Raw genomic sequence first — 19,469 nt, 5'->3', positions numbered from 1 at the left:
TTATTGTTGCTTGTAATTAATTGTCTCTTTGTGTTTTGTATATATGTTTTTGCATTTCTTCTGTTTGGCTATTTTTGTTAATTTCTTGGTTGACTGGTTTTCAGCTAAGATTTTAATTACTTATTTTGTAAATATTGTATATTTTACTCTCTGCTTATGCAGTGTAATTTGTTAATTAATATGTTTACTGCTATGTTTCATATCGTTGACATAAGTATTTATTATTTATTTTAATTTATTCTTTTAAGTGGCTATCTAATAGCCACTTGTACATTACCTATGTTCTATTCACACATTTCCTGAAAATTATAATATAGAGAAATTCAAGTCTAATGTCAATAAGTGTCTTCTCAACCTCTGACCCACACACATGGTACTAAGTACTCTAGGCTCTAATATCTTTTCATGTTTGAGGTTTTAATAATAATAATAATAAAAAAGGCTATTTTCCTTCCCGAAATTCCTGTAATTGTTTTCTCTCTTAAAAGCAATTTAAATATTATACAGTGGATTCCCCTTATTTGAGCCACCAGTTAATCGGGCTGTTTATTTGGGACAAATCTTAAAGAACAGAACCCAATCGAGAAAATAGCCAGGGTTTACTTCGCTTAATTGGGACAACCTACTGTTTAATCGACTATGATTGTCTGCGACCATGCCACGTGGTTCGGTCGGATTTCTGGAGATCACAACCATAAAACAATTAGCAGTCCCCTGTTTATTGGGCTTTTCTGTTAGTGCTTCAATCATATAAAAAATTAATTTTCAGAATCTGTTCTTCATTCCTATTTTTTAAGCTTTGTTACTCCGTTCTCACTTGCACGTATCGTGTTACTTGCAATTTGTGTGTGTGCCATGTTCTTTGTTATTGATTGCTTATCTTTTTTTTTTTTTTTTTACTGTTTTAAATTTAAATTTTAACCCCCAGCCACAAATGTCAGTGAACAGAAATGTCAACTAGTTAGTATGTACATCAGTACGTATTAATTAAGCTGTGCACGTAAGTGTAAATTTATTTTTATTTTGCTAACCTGTGGAAAATATTCTTCCGATTTTCACATATCATTTAATTTTTTAATTGGTAACGTAATTGGGGCAGCCGCTTAATCGAGCCAAAATGCACTAGTCCCAATGTGTCCCAAATAACCAGAATCGACTGTACATTGTTTCACTGTGCATAATACACTGAAAGCCACTCCACATGCATTATGAGTACATACTGCAACTCAAATGCCTTTCGTGACAGATTGGCAGAAAATATAGGGAGTCAGCTGTTCAATTACTGGATAATCAGTGATCTATCTCATTGTATTTCATGCATTGCTAATTCTGCAGTCAAGCATTCCTCCCTTGAATTGGAAATGTCCATAATCGAGCATTTCTTTTCATTCTGAATAGTCATATTATGCAGCATATATATAAGTTTATATGATTAGTTCTAAAATAATTTTTTAGATACCCTTTTTTATATACACAAATTATTTTATTTATTTTATTTTTTTTTTTCATCTAGATTTCTTGTCATGTTTTTTTATCACTCCAGGGCTGACATTTGGTGAGTATGGGCTTGTCACACCCAGGGTCTGAGCTGGATATCGTTATTCTTCTCTTTCTTGGCGATTCCCTTATTCCTCCCCCCCCTCTCTCTCTCTCTCTCTCTCTGGGTGTAATTCAGAAATTTTCTTTTATGGTGCAGCATAAGCTGCAGGCTTCCTTGCACCATATGGCCAATAATAATAATAATTTGAATGGAATACTGACAGGGTTGTAATCTATTATATATCATCAGAACCATTCTTATATATACATTTGTTCATGATATTAGCCTCGAGTTTTGCATATACAAAGATAAATCATATAGTATTGAAAAAAAGTCTGAACCAGGAATCGAGTTTGATTTTAACCTGAATTTAATGAGATTTAATTTTTTAATATGAAATAAAGTAAATATGCGTTTTCTCAAATGACTAACTGACATTGTAAATCAAGACATAAGCACACTGATCACACAGTTAAATAAGTACCATAATGAATAAAATTTTTATAGCTTTCTGTATGCAGAAGAGAATTTAATTTAAAAATCTTACCACTGGAAGTTAAACTGGAACCATATAATTGATTTTTATAATCATTCTCTGCAGCATTCTATAATTCACTTGGATCACAAATATCATAGATGGTGCAATCATGGAATGTTGACTCTCTCTGGTAAAGTAAACTGACTGTTTTGCATTGCAGAAGTATACTAAATGTTAATTGCAGCTTAACATTTATAACACACATTCTTATATATATAATTGAAATATATCTTCGACTTTTGAAACACATTTATTACCAAATTAAATAATTACAAGGCAGTACTTCAAATATTACCCAGTATTAAGGTAGGTTATGTAACTTTATATATTACAAATCTTATAAATATCAATAGAAAACAACTGTTTTGAATGTGTTTCCTGATATTAATACATTTTTTGTAGTTCCCACTCAGGGTGCTATACCGCCACCTCCACAGTCTTTGATAAAAGCAGCAAGTATATCAGATAGCAGTGGATCATCAGGGTAAGACATAGAGCTACTTATTTTCATAATTATTGAGTAATTAAAATGGAGTGAAACAGGATAAAAAGTTTTATATAGATATTGACTTAGAATTAAATTGCCCTCTAAAATGATAGTTTTGTTGTGGTTAAGGTTAAATATAATCCAAACTCAGTGTTAGTTATCTCACTAGATACATATAGTTTTTGATATTTAAATCAAATTTCTTGTTTACTGTTATGGTGTAATAATTTTCTCTAGTGTTTATTGGAGTAGGTTGGTAAGCTATGCTAAAAGCAAGTGAAACCTATAAACATAATTCACTGAAAAAATTACCTATTCATAAATAAATGGACTCGCATGATTGTACTGTTGGCTTTCTCGTCATTCTGCTGTTGGCATTCGTAGCGAGCAGACGTGCCTATTACAGCTCTTCATAGTGACATTAAAGAAGTATAGATAAGAGGGGATTAAAGCAGGATTTCAAAGGTTATTTAGTATATTGTAAAGTTTTATTTTAATAAGTATTTTTTCTGTAATAATTTGATTTTTTTTTATATTATAAATATAATTTTTTGAAAGTTTCTTTTATTAATAATTAGTAAATTACATAATGGTTATTACAAGATCCACCTTGAACACCATGTCAGAGGGTACTTGACTCATACGGAAATAGCCGATGGTGATTTCCTGGTGAATTATGATTTTATCCTCTGTAGAACCTGTGGCATGTATTTCAAGGTCGACCTAGTGGATAATCCTAGCTCAATTGAGGAATCATTTCTTTGTTGCATTGCTAGAACAATTTGAGTCACTGAAAAAGTGGGTGCTTGCCCTCGAGAATAACATAACTGGGAGCTCATCAGGGACTCAAGACTCTAGCAACCTACCAAGTGATGCACTCCCAATTTGGGCCCCAGAACAGACTAACCAAGTGCAAACTACTCTGGTTAAAAAAGGACTTAGTTTTATTAGGAGACTCTATTGTCAGGGAAATGGGAAATATTTTTTGTAATAAGGATGGGTGGACTTGAACCAGGGTATGTCTGCCGGGAGCAACTATTGATGATATCACCAACAGACTGTCAGATTTTAAGGGGGGGAAAGAGAATATTATTATTCGTGTAGGGACTAATAACGTTAAGCATACGTGATCTGATGATTTGTTAGACAAACACAGGACCATGCTGAAGAAATGTTGTGAGTTAGGTCACAAGGTCTGTGTCTGCAATTCTGCCCAGGCATGATATGAGGGATTATATGCTGAAAGCCTTGTGGATTAACTTAAGACTTGAAGGACTCTGCAAGACTTTTGGGGTAAAATTTCTATCAGCTTGGCCTGCACTTTTAGGTAGAAGGAATCTGTTTTGTAGAGACATACATTTAAACAAAGGTGGTCCAAGAGTTTTTGCCAGAATTATTGAGGATACCTTTAAGGTTCAGAGAAACTGCTAGTTTGGGGGGACAAGGGTAATGTAGATACATGTTTATCTGATAGTATTGGTCAAATTAATGCTTGCACATACCTCAAGAGTATTCGTTTGTTTGTTACTGCAACAGAACATAGTAGCAAGATGTTCTGAGGGCAGAAACATTTCAAATGAGTGGGTAGCAAATGCCAGGGAAGCAAGCTTAAATAACTTTAAGGGGTGTGTCAGGGTAGTTAACTATACAAGAACCCTAAAGTCTTAATTGTTTATATAGTCAGAAGTGTTGTCAATAAAATGAGCGAATTCGAACTGCTCACATAATTTGAACATGCTGACATAATTGGGCTTACAGAAACGTGGTGCCACCCGGAGATAGGGGATGATGAGTTTCAGTATGGTATGTATAATGTATTTAGGAAAGATAAGGAAGATAGAAGGGGTCATTCTTCTTATCAAAAGCAGCCTGAGCGCGACAAAAGTTTTCCCAGATTCAGACGTTTCGCGTTTCGCATGCTCGTATAGAATCTGTATGGTTTGAGATTGTTGGAAGCAAAGGTATAATGAGACAAGGTATATAATGAGAGTGGGAGTAATCTACAGGCCAGGTGATTGTGAAGATTATAACGAGAACCTCTACATGCAAATGGAGTGGTCAAGTAAGCGTGAATGTCTTATTATGGGTTATTTCAATTTGCCTCTAATTGATTGGAGCAAATGGGAAGGAAACACACCTGGATGACAAAATTTTTAAATTAACTAGATAATTGCTATTTGTATCAACATGTCAGGGAAAGTACTAAGGAAAATACTCAGACCAGTGGTGCACAAACTATGGAGCATTGACCCTTCTGGGAGTCGTGGCAATTTTTAAATAAAATTAGTTATTGTGTACATAAAGGCTAAAAAACCTGTTATTAAAATTATTTTTTCAATATGTAGTTGTAGAGACCTTACTACTCAAATGAAGTCTGAGATACGAATGAACCCTATTGCCACTCTTTATTTTTAGGGTGGTTTCAAGTGCGATACAGGTGTCTTCCTCACTTATTGTCCTTGTGAGCCTTAATTTGCTCACTGGTTATAGACAAATAGAAAGCAACAGACTAGTGTAACTTCTAAGTATATATGTATACTTCTCAGTACTGCTCAATTGCTGAACCGTAATTCCTTTAGCTCTTAATTCGTGCTTCCTACAGGAATTTCCTAAAGGCCAGAGGTGTGAATATTCAGTGGAAGTAAATAGCAAGTCTGTTGCACGCACACTTTATGCTGCTTTGTAATTCGGTGCTTTCACGTCAACTTGAATGTATTTTTCATTCTTCTGCAAAAAGTTTTTCATTTTTCTGAAATTAAGAAGAAAAAAATAATATATTTTTATGTATTTTACCACGGACAATTGGGTAATCGGAACAACACGGTCAAGGAGTGACGACAATGACATTTCTAGAGATACTTCAGAAGCTGAAAGGGTAAGAAATGTATCATGTGTTGTTGTTGTTGTTTGTTATTTGGTTTTTAGGAGCACTAGTAACTAAGGCCATATTGCTCCGGGGATATGCGGTGGTCATTCCCTGACCTTTCCGCATCCTCCATATTTGGTGGTTACGGGCTCGAACCCTGGTCTAATCAAGAAGCATGTGCTACGCACTGCTGCTCCTGCCCACCTGGCTACGGAGGCGCTGGTGTATCATGTGAAAATTTGGACACTAACGTTATTTCAAGTGTAGTGAAACCACAAATTTCCGATAGAGAGCCATCATATTCCAAATCAAAAAGAATAGAAAATATCACCAATTATTACATTGTCTGTTTTGGTCAGCCAGGTTACAGTGCAGTCTGACGACAAGCCTCTTCTGAGTGCAGTAAATCCGGGTATCAAAATTGGGAAGTAATTTCTCTGGGCAATAATCTTTATCTTAGTAAGTGTATTGGGATTGGTGTTGGGGTGGTGTAGGTTGAGGTTCGCAAGTATGGCCGCTTTAATATGATGTCTGCTGTAATTGGCAGGTATATTATTCTTGATGAGAATATCTCTCAGTTTTTTTATTGCTTCCATCATGTTATCTAGATTATTGCAGATGTGTATTAACCTGTTTGTCTGATATCTAATAGTGTTGCCACGGATATGTTCAGCCAAATTGCTCTTCCAGTTGGTAAGCTTTATAGCTGGGAAGCTGAAATGGTCTCTCTTATCATAATGTCGAGTGTAAACATTTTAATTGGTGATAGTGATTTGGCTGTCGAATTATGAATAGATAGCAGGATAGTCGAGATAGCAAGCTTGTAGGTTGCTATTCAGGTTGGTGCATTCTATTGTTAAATCTGCGGGATAAATTTCCTGGGCTATAATATTAAAATTGTCGAAATTGATAACCAGGACATCATCAATGTATTTGTAGAATATAATTTCTTCTTTGATGTTGTTTTCGAAATAATGCAGGTACAGGTTGGCTATGGAGCAAGAACTACTAGCCCCTATAGCCACTCCCCTACTCTGCACGTAAATGCTGTCTCCTATAAGTAAGTAATTGTTTTTGACACTAAGATTAATAAGGTCATGCCAATGCTGTTTATTACATCCCATTATATTCTGATAAGTTTCATAGTAGTGTAAAAGAACTTTTTTAAAATTGTTGTGTGATATACTGGTGAAAAGGTTTTTAAAGTCATAAGTGTATAGACTTCTGATTCTATTGTTTTTGATGTAGTCTAAATATTTTCTGTTATTGGAGATAAATTTAGTGTTAGTGAGTTGGTTGACTATAATATTTAATTTGTCCTCCATTAAATTACTGGATGGTTTTATGTAGCTGTTTCTACCAGAGGTGATAACCTTTTTCCAATCTGTACTTTATGGAATTTGGGGATCCAGTATATGAAAGGGTATCTTGTATTATCTATTTTTAATTTGATTTTTTTGTGAATGGCTATAAGTTTTTTGGTAATGCAGCTAGGTGTGGAGTTCACGAGCTTATATATATCGCAGTGGTCCATCTCCTCTTTAAACATGTCTATGTAGAATTTTTTGCATATAACGCTGAAGTTGTTATTGACCTTATCTGTATTTGTAATGACGAATTTATTTTGTAGTTCTTTCGTTTTATAATTAATTCTTTTAAGGTTGTATTGTTTAATGTAATTTTGGTGTGGTAGCAGACCGATGACCAAGTGGAAGAATATTATTTACATTTTTATTTTCATTGTTTATTATCATTTTTTATTGTTATTTTCATGTTCATCATCATTTTTTATTGTTATTTTCATGTTCATCATCATTTTTTATTTTTATTTCTATTTTTCATTAATTAGTGAAAAATTCAGAGCTACAGGGCTCAATAACTTCCACAATTTTTTAATATATTAAAAAGTAAGAGATTACCTCAATCTTTTTCATGGAATGCTTCCAGTCAATTCTCTCCCATATGTGACTAATAAAATAAGATGGAAAAAAAAAAAAAAAAAAAACGAATTAATGAATTCCCCTCACTTCATAGAGACATGACCAAATCCGATGCGCAACGGAATCGAAAGCCGAGAGCCCCAACCCGACCCCAAAACACATCAAACCACTGCAGCAAGACCATGAGTGCGAGAAGACATTGTGTCAAAATAAATAGTTAAAATTGCTTCTGATAATAAATAATTAAAATCACAATTAAAAAGATTAAAAACTATTAAAATTAAATGGATTAAAAGTTACGATTTGGATGAATACTCAAATTAAATGGAATGCACAGCTGTTCCCCTTCCTCTTTTTTTTTTTTTTTAAGCAGACCACACTTTTCGGTTGATTGCTGTGTTTACAGGATGGGAATATCGCAAAGTGTTTGTGTGTGTATTTGACTCTGAAATATAGAGAGATTATTTATATTGGTGCATGCGCAAAAAAGACCAGAAATTAGATAAGGCCGTCGCACATTAATGGAATTTTTATGTAATTGTGTTGTATATTTAAAATTACTGCTTCGTTGAATAGAAATACGTGACCATCATGAAAAGCACTGACCGCATGAAAAGCCAACTCCGACGCGTTTGCACACGACGTGCGAATGGAAGCAGCATGTTGCTTGACACATAACTCTAACGTGCAACGAGTGGAACCCTCATACGATGAATCACACTGACTACACGAAATCTTGTACACAAGGTCATTTACCTGTGCTGAGCAAGAAGGAAGAATTGTGTGATTTTTTTTAGTATATATTATGGAGCTTCTGTATGGGCCTGGCTACAATTTTGAATTCAGTATTTCTAAAGAGTTTATTAAGTTTATTAAGCTGCCTGTACCATTGTTCAACGTACGGTATGGAAATAAAGTGTGTTTTTTTGGTATTATTAATGGGTAAAATATTTGCTGTCTTATTTTTAGCCTGTAATCTGGTTTGATTTATAACGGAGTGAGGATAACCTCTATTTAAAAACCTATCGGTTAGTGTAACAGTGTCTAAGTGTAAGGTGGGTTCAGACGTGGAACATTGAAAAACTGGTTAAATATGATGGATCTCTTATAAGTGAATGGATGATAACTTCGGTAATGCAGGTACATCCCCAAATTGGTGGGTTTTTGGTAAATGCTAACTTGGATTTTTTGCATGTCACGTGTGAGAGTGAAATTTAGAGCTTTTGTTTCTGTCTGTTCCTCCTCCAGTGTATAATGTAGTCTCGTGTGAATATTATTGAATATGTGCAGAATGTCCTGAGTGGTGTTGTGATCTGTTATAACAAGTATATCATCAATTTTTCTCCCGTAGTAATGCGGGGAAGAAATGGTGTTAAATGAATGTCCTCGATATTGGCAAGATAGATTTCCGCTATAAGACCGCTCAGGTTCAAACCCATTGGTAAACAAAAACCTGTTTGTATATAGTCTCTTTAAACGCAAAATAGTTAGTTTCAAGAAGAACTTTTCAAGAACTTTTTTGGGTAATTTAGTGTGATTTATCACAATAGAATCTTTATTTAACAGTTCCCAAACTACATCGAGAGCGTAGTACACATTTACATTGGTGTACAAAGAGGTAACATCTAATGAAAATAATTTATCGTGAATGCCAAGCGTAATATCTTTAATACTATTAAATAAAGTGTCATAATTTTTTATGCCAAACCTAATCAACTGTCTGAATGGTTTAATGATGTTGTATAAGTGTATAAGCAGCTAAGAGTGAAAATGCTGAATTTTTGTAAGATACAGTAGGGCATACGGGAAAACTGGGTTTATGAAGTTTAACCTGTCAAAAAGTAGAGGAATATTGTATGTCCTCGCTTTCAGCTCTTTTAATTGGACCATGGAAATAAAATCACTCTTACGATATGCAGTTAGGGTTTTGTTGTATTGGTTTACTAAATTTGTGAATACAGAGGGTCTATCACCCTGTAAGTAGAACTGTCCAATATAGGAAGGGAAACAGCAGTGCATTTTGTTTAATTTGAGTATTCATCCAAATCATAACTTTTAATCCATTTAATTTTAATAGTTTTTAATCTTTTTAATTGTGATTTTAATAGTTATTTTAATTATTTATTATCGGAAGCAGTTTTAACTGTTTATTTTGACACAATGTCTTCTCGCACTCATGGTCTTGCTGCGGTGGTTTGATGTGTTTCGGGGTCGGGTTGGGGCTCTCGGCTTTTGATTCCGTTGTGCATCGGATTTGGTTGTGTCTCTATGAGTGAGGGAATTCATTAATTCGGTTTTTTTTTTCCCACCTTTTTTCATCTTATTTTATTTTTCACGTATGGGCGAGAATTGACTGGAAGCATTCCATGAAAAAGATTGAAGTAATCTCTTACTTTTTAATATATTTTTCATTGATATAATTTTGTATAGGCCTTCCAGGCTAAAGCTAGTTTACTTTTACTAACTTGTTAGTTTGGTTCTTATACACCTAATTCTCTACAGATAGATACCATTAAATGAAATTGACTAATATAATTTCATGCACTTATAATGCCTAATTGCCCTATGTGCAATAACATTAACATTGCACACTTGACAGGTACCTATTACGGTAAACTTTACCAAATATCATTTTTATAGTCTTCGGTAAGAACACTATATATATATATATATATATATATATACCGCAATTAGATAAGTTAGTGTAAGTGCCCTCCATGGTTTGAAAATCGATGCAGCCTCAAGCCAGCTGGAGCTGCAGCTGGCATTAATCGGTTCGTTCTATATTTAACACTTAATAATTAAGTTTTAATTTTATAATTTAAACTCTGTAATATTTTGATTCTATATATATATATATATATATATATATATATATATATATATATATATAGACTAAAAGACAAAGTATTAAAGGCTATATCATTCCATTTACATTCTACTAATACACAATGCTGTTATGGACTTACATTTTACATGTCATCTTATCATCTGTTCTGAAATAGTTATGTAATTTAGTTAGCTGGAACTGATGACAGTGTTTTTTCAGTGCATAATTCTTAATGGTGGTCAGTTGCAATAAATGAAATGTTCACAATCACTATGATGTTCTAACCACACCATCATCTCACTAATGTTTTCAAGCACTTTGTTAATTTCTGATGCATTTCTCTTACATTAGTCATCTACATTATCTTCTGAGTCACTTCCTATGTCACTGGCCTTTTGTTTGTTGATTGTCTTCCCGCTGTTCACAGAGACTGCGATTTCTTTCTTGCTCAGGTAATGTGCAGCTGGAGCTTCCACATTCACCTTCAATCCAAGCAGCCAGGTCATTTGCTCCATGACTGCCACCAAGTCTGTTACAAGCAGCCTTTGCTTCTTTTTCTGAAAATGTTGCCAATTCAAAGTTATTATTGGTGATCTTGACCAATACATTTTTTTTTTTCAGCAATTTTCAATTGCTGTTGAGGTTACTTTCTCCCATGCTAATCCAATATTGTATGCACTGTCTTTCAGTGTTAAAGTTTTCAGATATAGAACTCGAATTTCTGAGTTTACAACACCAAGTAATTCACGAGAATAGTGAGCTTTGGAAGCTCAGAAAATGCTCTGATCCATGAGCTGAATTAGTGCCCAGGAATTCCTTAGTAGAAATGCAACTCTGATCTTGCCATCTTTTGATTTCAGGACATCAGCTTAAGGATGAGCTGAGCAATGATCCAACAGTAACCTTTTCTCCAAGATTTTTGGAAAGCAAGTGGTCTCTCAATGATGGTACAAACCGACTTGCAAACCGTGAAGCAAAAATATTACTCGTCATCCAAGTGTTAGAGCTATTTTTATAAATCACAAGTAGAGGTTTCATGTTTATTAGCTTATAACACTGGGGGCTTTGACTTTTACTGATGCACAGTGGCTTTAACTTGTGATTTCCAGTCTTGTTTGCACACTTTAACACAGTAATTCTCTCTTTTTTAATTTTTATGTCTACTTTGTTGGGTTTTTAATATCCAGTGACTACTAGTTAAAGAAAGGATGTCGTGTGCTGTTTACAAAAATTTACTTTGTAACTAATGTAATGCACTTGATGAACAGTAACTGTATTCTCCTCCAGATGTAGCTGTTTGTAATTAGCGTTCCACTGATATACTTTTTTTATTTCATCTCTAGCTGAGGGGAGAAACTTGGCATCTACAGTAGTCCCTGATGAGTCCCATTGTTATAAAGAACAGGACTCTGATTTAGTAGTAGAGGCATATGATGCAAGAAAGCAGGCATATGAGCTTATGTAGCATCAGACAAAAAAAAAAAACACAATTTCACACACCAATTCCCTCTAAACGTTTGTCTAGTTCCTCCTTGAATTTATTTAAGCTATAAACTTCCGCAACGACAGATGGAAATTTGTTCCAGCAATCAACTACCCACTGGATAAAGGCAAATTTCCACACATCTATTCTACAATGGTCTTTCCTCAATTTGAATCTCTAGCCCATCAGAATTGAGCCTCCTCAACCCATTCAAGGCCTTATACACCTCAGTCAGATCACCTTGCAGGTGCCTAGTCTCCAGACGCTGCAATTCGCAGAACTTAAGCCTTTCTTAGTAAGAAGACCCCTTCATTCCCCTCACAAATCTTGTTGCCCCTTCTCTGTATTTGCTCAAGCAACTCTACATCCTTCCTAAAATGAGGCCTCCAGACCTACCTGTGTGCAGTACTCAAGGCATGGCCTGACCATTGCCTTATACCAAGGGATAATCACCTCCTTTTCCCTACTAGCAAAATTTCTTTGTCATTGACAATAGTCCATCACCTGCTCTGGCAACCTGTCTGCACTGCTCAGAAAACTTCATATCTGACTGCACAATTACTCCCAGGTCTTTTTCATTTTATACCACCCTCAGTGTAGAACCACACAGTTGGTTCATTTCTCTGGGGTTACTTCTACCCCGTATGCAGTACTTTGCATTTGTCAATGTTAAACTTCAGCTGCCACTTCTCAGCCGAACTTTTCTAGATCCTGTTGAATTGGCATACTGTCATTAGCAGCCCTGCCAACCATTGTATCATCTGCATACTTGGACATTAAGCTTAATTTACCTTCATCAATATCATTGATAAATATACAAAACAACAGTGGGCCCAACACCAAACCTTGGGGGACTCCATAATAACATTAGTCTATGAAGAGCAGCATTCATTGATTACCACTCTTTGTCTTCTCCCACTCAACCACCCTTTTATCCATTGTAGCAACTTGCCCTTAATGCCATACTGCTCCAATTTGTACAGTAGTTTTCCATGAGCAACAGTATCAGAAGCTTCATGATATCCAAATATATGATATAAAAATTATTTTTTTGCATCCAGTTCCTTTGTAACCACATCATAGTATCCAATCAAATTTGTCAGACAAGAGTTTCCCTTAAGAAACCCATGCTGTGTCTGAATTATTACTGCAGTCTTGTCTAGATGATTGTGCAATGCTTCTTTAACCAATGACTCCATTATTTTCCCCTGGAACAGAAGTTAAACTAAGTGATCTGTAATTACTCATGTCACCCTTTGATCCTTCTTTGTGAATTGGGGTCACATTTGCACATCTCCAGTCCCTGGCGACTTCCCCTGTGTACAAGGATGCTCTCGTAATTATGGCTAAGGGTTTGCTTACTTCCTTTGCTGCCTCCTTTAATATAACTGGATAGATCCCATCCACCCCAGGTGCCTTTCTTATGTTTAACTTCAACAATTTCTCCTCCACTTTGCTTTCAGTTATTAGAAAATCGTTAAGCTCCCTGCTAGACTTTTATAAGCTTCTTTCCTCCACTTCCCTACAGAATTCCTCATGTGTGAATGTAGATACAAAATACTCGTTCAGTTTGTCTGCTATCTGAGCAGGATCATCAACAGTCGAACCATCAATATCAAGTGGACCAGATATCAACCTGATTCATCCCCTTCCTTCTAGAGTTTATATAATTAAAGAAGTCTTTGCTGTTTTTCTTGCATCCTCTTCCAAAGATTTCTGATAATCTGCCTTCCCCTTCTAAACTCCTTTGTGACTTGATTACAGACTAGCTTATATCTGCCTTAGGTTTCTGTGTTTCTGTGATTCACATGATAATTTGTATGCATTCTGTGAGTTTCGACAGGAGTCAGATGAGTGCTGTTGAAACGAATATACAGCCAATTTTTTTGCTGATTTCCCTTCTTGGAAATATGGTGGTGAATGTACGAGTAGATACGAGAATATACAGTTTCACTTCTCCCAATTTACAATATGAAGTTGCTAGTTCTTTGAACACACTACTTTTCTTTTTAATAATTCGTTTTGGGGAACATAATCATACCCATAATATCCTAAAACCACGGTATGAAGAGGCGTGTTATGGCGCGGTTGCTCTATATTTTAAAGTTGTAGTTCGTAAAAAACAAGCAGATGTATTTGCTTGTAAATATAAGTTCATTTAGTATTAGTAATTAGCAATGGCAAATGATGCAATGAAGCAAGCTTATGTGGCATCAGCCACAAAAAAAAAAAAAAAAAAAGCATTAATTCACCTTATATGACTATTCCCTCTAATAATTTGTTTAATTCTTCCTTATATTTATTCAAACTATCCACCTTCACAACACCAGATGGAAATTGGTTCCAGCAATCAATCACTCTCTAGCTGAAAGTAAATTTTTGTACATCTGTCCTGCAATCATTCCTTTTCAGTTTAAATTTATGTCCCCTTGTGTCTGTCGTCCAAGCAGCAAGATTCAGGGTATTTGGGCACATACGATGAAAAGATAAAGAAAAGATTTATGTTCAAAACAAAGTGGAATACAAATCAAACAGAACACCAGAACACAAATATTTAGACTTTATAAACAAACTTTAATCAGTATGTTCAATGCTGATAGTTATAAATTTTGTATATAATTCCTGTATTATATTGTTGTTTAATTCTTTATGCCATAAATAGCTTTCATTTGCATTACTTTTTTTTTTTTTTAATATAATAATTTTATTTCACTTACAACATGATCTGAAAGAAGTTTGGAATTGTGTCATTAAATTCTAATTTAAGGAAGATCTCCATTCTGCATTAAAAACAAAAGTAGTCTGAATTAGTGAGGTTTTATTGTAAACACACACACACACACACACACACACACACACACACACACACACACACACACACACACACACACACACACACTTTTGTACCATGATTGCTTTTAATAAACTAAGTGGAACGTGAGAGAATGCTGTTCCATTGTCGATTTTTTGACACTGAAACAGCATTAGTAGATTGTAGTTTTACTATATACAAAATGTATTTAGAAATGTCCATCTGAGAAGCATCCCATAAAAGTTTTTGATACCTTTATCCAGATGTTAATATAGCTTTAGAAGGCTACATTTATATCTTTAACCAGCATTGTAAAGAAAGGGTGATTCCACTTAAGCTCTGCTTCAGAATTTGCTTATATGATCTAAATCAGGTATAAAATATGCATCTGTATTTTTTTAAAACTGACTTTGTCAATTTTAATTCAAGATTTATGATTTTTACTTAGTCTACGAAGTGTGATCTTCCTGAAAAAAGTTCCAGTTTTATATTTTTATTCTATATCATTATTTTATTTATGAACATTTCACCAATTAAAGATATAGCTACGTCCACCAGTAACATAATTTCTTTCTCTTATGATTAGTGGTAATCTTGAGAAGTGTTCTTTATCATCAAATTAGGTTAAACTTGATCATGCAGTATTTAATTTTATTTCTCCTATAATTTTTCCCTGTAGGTTCCCTTCTAGCTTATTATTAGTAATGGTTATTTATTATATTTTTAATGTGAAAATCTGTACCTGTAGGTATTTATCAAACTCCTATAACATGCCCCTATCAGTTCATCTTGGACAAAGAAGAGAACCACCCCCACCTCCACCAAGGCCAAGATCAAGTCATGGTCGAAGTTACTCTTTTGATCTCAGTGGACTGGGTAAATATTAACTAATAATGTTATATCCATAACAAGGAAAGCCTTTAGAATAAGTGATTTAAGATCAAATTTTGTTAACCTTTGTGCACTGTCCAGTATTTTAATTATAACACTATTATATTATTGCAAAATGCCTTCTGCAAATGGTGTCTGAAGTAATGTTAAGGAAACTTATGACTTCCATTGCTTCTGGCAGCAAGCTTCTACTATTCAGGAAGTTTCTATGTTATTACCATTTCCACCCTTCTTGTTGTGAGGTCAACCAACTACTAGTTTTACTGTAGACTTTGATTGTGCAAACATTTGTCATGCATTAATCTATCAAATAAATAATTGTAAAATCAGTTGAAGTTTGTTTAAAACAAACCTCCTAATAACACTTGCACTCACTCTCCGCAAAAAACAATTCAGGTGTGGTGACTTCCATTGACAATGTGGTGTGCAAAGTGTGGGGGGTCTCCTTTTCATGTACCTCGATATTTCCAAAAATGAAGTGGGGAGTTCCAGTTTATGTGTAATGATAAAGTAATATATGTGTTGATCTTTTTATCTTTAAGAAGTTCCTTCAATTTTTGTTTTATCTTCTTTTCTAGTTGGGTTTATAGAATCCTTGTTAATTTAGGTGTCTGTTTTAATTGATCTTGTCTAGGATTGTGAACACCTAATCTTTTCTGTTTTTCTTATATAGCTCAATTGATCCTTTTTGGGGCTTATTTTTTAGGTTTAGATCACTGTGTTTAAAGTAGGTTGCTGGCATCTTTCCTCACATGGGAGAAATTTTTTAAAGGTGCACATTTCTTTTCCTGATCATGCATGCTTTTCCTATTGCCAAAAAAGTGACCAGTCAGTTCTCCACTAAACTGTAATAATCTTTCTACTTTGAACCATCTTGGAGCATAATTTACTCCACTGACCTGCCATGCACTGCCCAATAATAAACTCTGTGGGATCCCATATTTTATGCTCAAGATTTTATGGTTGTGCCTTCTTGTTCCTGTCTCTCTTATAAGTGGAAATGTACCTTCGTCATTCATTTTATGTGTAAAGACTGGGTACCCAAAGAGGTACTCAGTCTTTGGGACCTTATATATATATACATCAGTCAGGCCCCCACACTCCTGAAATGTAATGATCTTGTTACTGTTTCTACTGGTTTAGTACTCACATGATGTGTATTGTCCATCCCAGGGTCTTACCCTCCCTAAGCATCAGTAACTTTTGCAACAGGTGCCTCTCAGTGATAGTTAAGTCACTAATTTTACAGCAAACTGACAAATTAGTCAGCTTGTCAAACTGCCATTTGAAATTACCTTGCAAAATCTAACTAGCCAACCTTTTTCTGCATTTCCTCATTGTAACCTCTCACTTGTCGTACTGACCATTTTGTCTTCCTTCTTTTGCAGTAAGTAAATAAAATGAGCATATGTTCTGTTTGTACTCTGGCATAACCACAAAGGAGAGTGAAATTTATAATTTGGACAAGAATATAATCATTAATTAGCAATCACATAGGCTTGAACCAGTCAAATCAAATCCATGTACTACTGCACTCCACATTGCCCACTTGATTATGTCTCTTCTGTAATGAATGTATTAGTGGCTTCCACGATAAATCGGCGCCTCCGTAGCCAGGTGGGCAGGAGCAGCAGTGTGTAGCACACGCTTCTTGATTAGACCAGGGTTCAAGCCCGTGACCACCAAATACATAGGATGCGGAAAGGTCAGGGAATGAACACCGCATATCCCCGGAGCAATATGTTAGCTAATGCTCCTAAAAAAAAAACCAAATAACACAATAAATCCTTTAAACATTTCCTCTAATATATTCTATTCGGTATATATGAGTAGTTATTTCTCCAATTAATAGAGCACAACTTGAGAAACCATCTTGCACCCCCCCACCCAAATTTCATTTTGAAATCAGAACCCTCATCTTCTTTAACACGTCGACTGGCGACTATGAGTTAATTCGTATTTGGTGATCTGGCCCAGGATGCTGCCTACAAGTTAACCCGGACTGGTATGACTTGCCTTTCAGGCTCAGCTACGAGTATATTTGTAGCAAATATGTGCAACTGATGGATAGTGGGCTTCTGGGATAAGAATGAACCACGGCGTCAGAAAACAGAAAATTTATTCACACAAAAAAAAATATATATATATATATTGGCGCTTCTGTAGCCAGGTGGGCAGGAGCAGCAGTGCGTAGCACACGCTTCTTGATTAGACCGGGGTTCGAGCCCGCACCAAATACGGAGAATGCAGAAAGGTCAGGGAATGACCACCTCAAATCCTCGGAGCAATATGGCCTTAGTTGCTAATGCTCCTAAAAACCAAATAACAACAACAACAACATATTTTTTATTTACAGATACATAAATAAAAGTGTATAACTAAAATTCACGATAATATTATAGTGTTTATTTATGATATTTCTTGAAACATTCCTCTACACGAAGAGCAGGCTTTTCTTGGCACACTGGACAATAGCGTGTTTCTCTGCGTTTTTTTATTGCTGGTACATATTTGACGCGGCTTAGTGTCGGGTGTGCTTTTTTTTTTTTTTTTCTTCTTCTTTTCTTTCTTCAGTTGGTGGTATTACCTCTAAATAATGAATGTCGCATTCTGATCTAATCTTCTTTGAAGCGTTTTGAATTTTTTCTCCAATCAAAGATTCAATGAATGTTTCTCTGAATTTTAGAGATTTTCTGGTGGAACCTATAACTTGACGGAAAAGGATGTATGCATTATGTATATAATGCATACATCCTAAAATATGCAATGCAATTTTTTTCAGCCATCTGATGGTTTTTCTTAGCACTGAATAATATGACAGCATTTGATACGATCAATCTATGCCGGACATTCCACTATTGTAATCCCAAATTATGTTTGGTTTTATTGAAAGTTTTCCATTCTGGTTACATATCTCAACCATTTCAAAGTGTTTGTTAGAAATAGTGAGAACTTCTCTTTTATCCCGCCTCTTACAAACTACAACAGGGCCATTTCGTTGCCATGCAATTTCACATTTCTTTAATTTTCTCATCACCAGATCTTTTGGATTTTCTTTTCTGTTGGTGCGTAATGTTCCATATACATAAGTTTTTCAAGCAGAACAATTTCATCAGAGCAACAGAATTGTAAAAATTGTCCATATACACTACATATCCCTTGTCTAAGTAGTTCTCAAGCAAGTATAGTACAACTTCAGCTGTATGACCTATATTTTGTTCAGTTTTTTCTGATTTACCTGAGTAAATTTTTATTTTCATAACAAGGCCATTGGACTCGCACAGTTCGTAAAGTTTGATTCCGTATTTGTTCTTTTTATTTTTTATATACTGGCGGAAATTCAGTCTCCCAATCCACAACATCATCGACTCATCAATACATATGATGAGTGAAAATATCGCAGTACAAAGTGAAAATATCGCAATATCAACTGGAATCTATTTCGACTCATAAAAGATTGCTAAAACAATGCCAATACATTGTAGAATGCACTTGTACTCCAGTAATGCTCTATTGAAGGAAAAGAACAAGGACCCATTTATAGAAAAATCCCAAGAAACACTTTCATTTCTGAGATGTCACAGTCTTTCCATTTTGATGACCTGGCATAATTTTGCAATTGTCCACATTTTTCAATTTCTTGCCTAGCGTATAAATTAGTTTGTTCCACTAATAATCAAAGAAATTCTTCAGAAAAATATAGCTCTACCAATTTTTGTACACTAAGTTCTGTTGTGTCCATTTTCAAGCCAACGTTCTCTTCAAAAATAAATTGTGTAGGATCTTGTGCTATCTCATTTCACAAATTATTATCATTATTTGAGGTAAGTACTTCAAAACTTGCCTGCGGAGAATTAGGATTATCTTCAGGCTGGCAGCTGGCTTTACCTTCGCTATCCTCACTTGAATTGTTAGGTTCATAGTTGTCACTGTCAGAACCAGAACTGTACGGCTCGTCAAAAATCTCTTGAAATTCGGAGTCGCTCATATTAGCATACAGCTCAAGCTCTTCTTCTTTGGTCAGTGGTCTCTTCTTATCCATGTTTAGGTTCTTTTGTTTGTTTTTTTTTTTTAGAAACACA

The 19,469-nt window shown here is 34.9% G+C and overlaps 1 protein-coding gene across 4 annotated transcripts in view; it reads left to right on the top strand.

Moving 5' to 3' along the window:
* Window positions 1–19,469, top strand: part of LOC150091364 (ralBP1-associated Eps domain-containing protein 2-like) — a 303,767-nt gene that overhangs the window by 207,415 nt on the left and 76,883 nt on the right. For all 4 annotated transcript variants that reach the window (XM_090383441.1, XM_090383448.1, XM_090383421.1 and 1 more), the window contains 2 exons: window positions 2,481–2,562; window positions 15,245–15,372. In XM_090383441.1, coding sequence (XP_090239567.1) covers window positions 2,481–2,562; window positions 15,245–15,372 — 210 coding nt within the window. The remainder of the gene's footprint in view (window positions 1–2,480; window positions 2,563–15,244; window positions 15,373–19,469) is intronic.

Source organism: Mastigoproctus giganteus, chromosome 1 (genome assembly GCF_048544385.1).
Source record: "Mastigoproctus giganteus isolate SK-2022 chromosome 1, ASM4854438v1, whole genome shotgun sequence".
Classification (NCBI taxonomy): domain Eukaryota; kingdom Metazoa; phylum Arthropoda; class Arachnida; order Uropygi; family Thelyphonidae; genus Mastigoproctus; species Mastigoproctus giganteus.
This window is presented reverse-complemented; position numbering and strand designations above follow the sequence as displayed.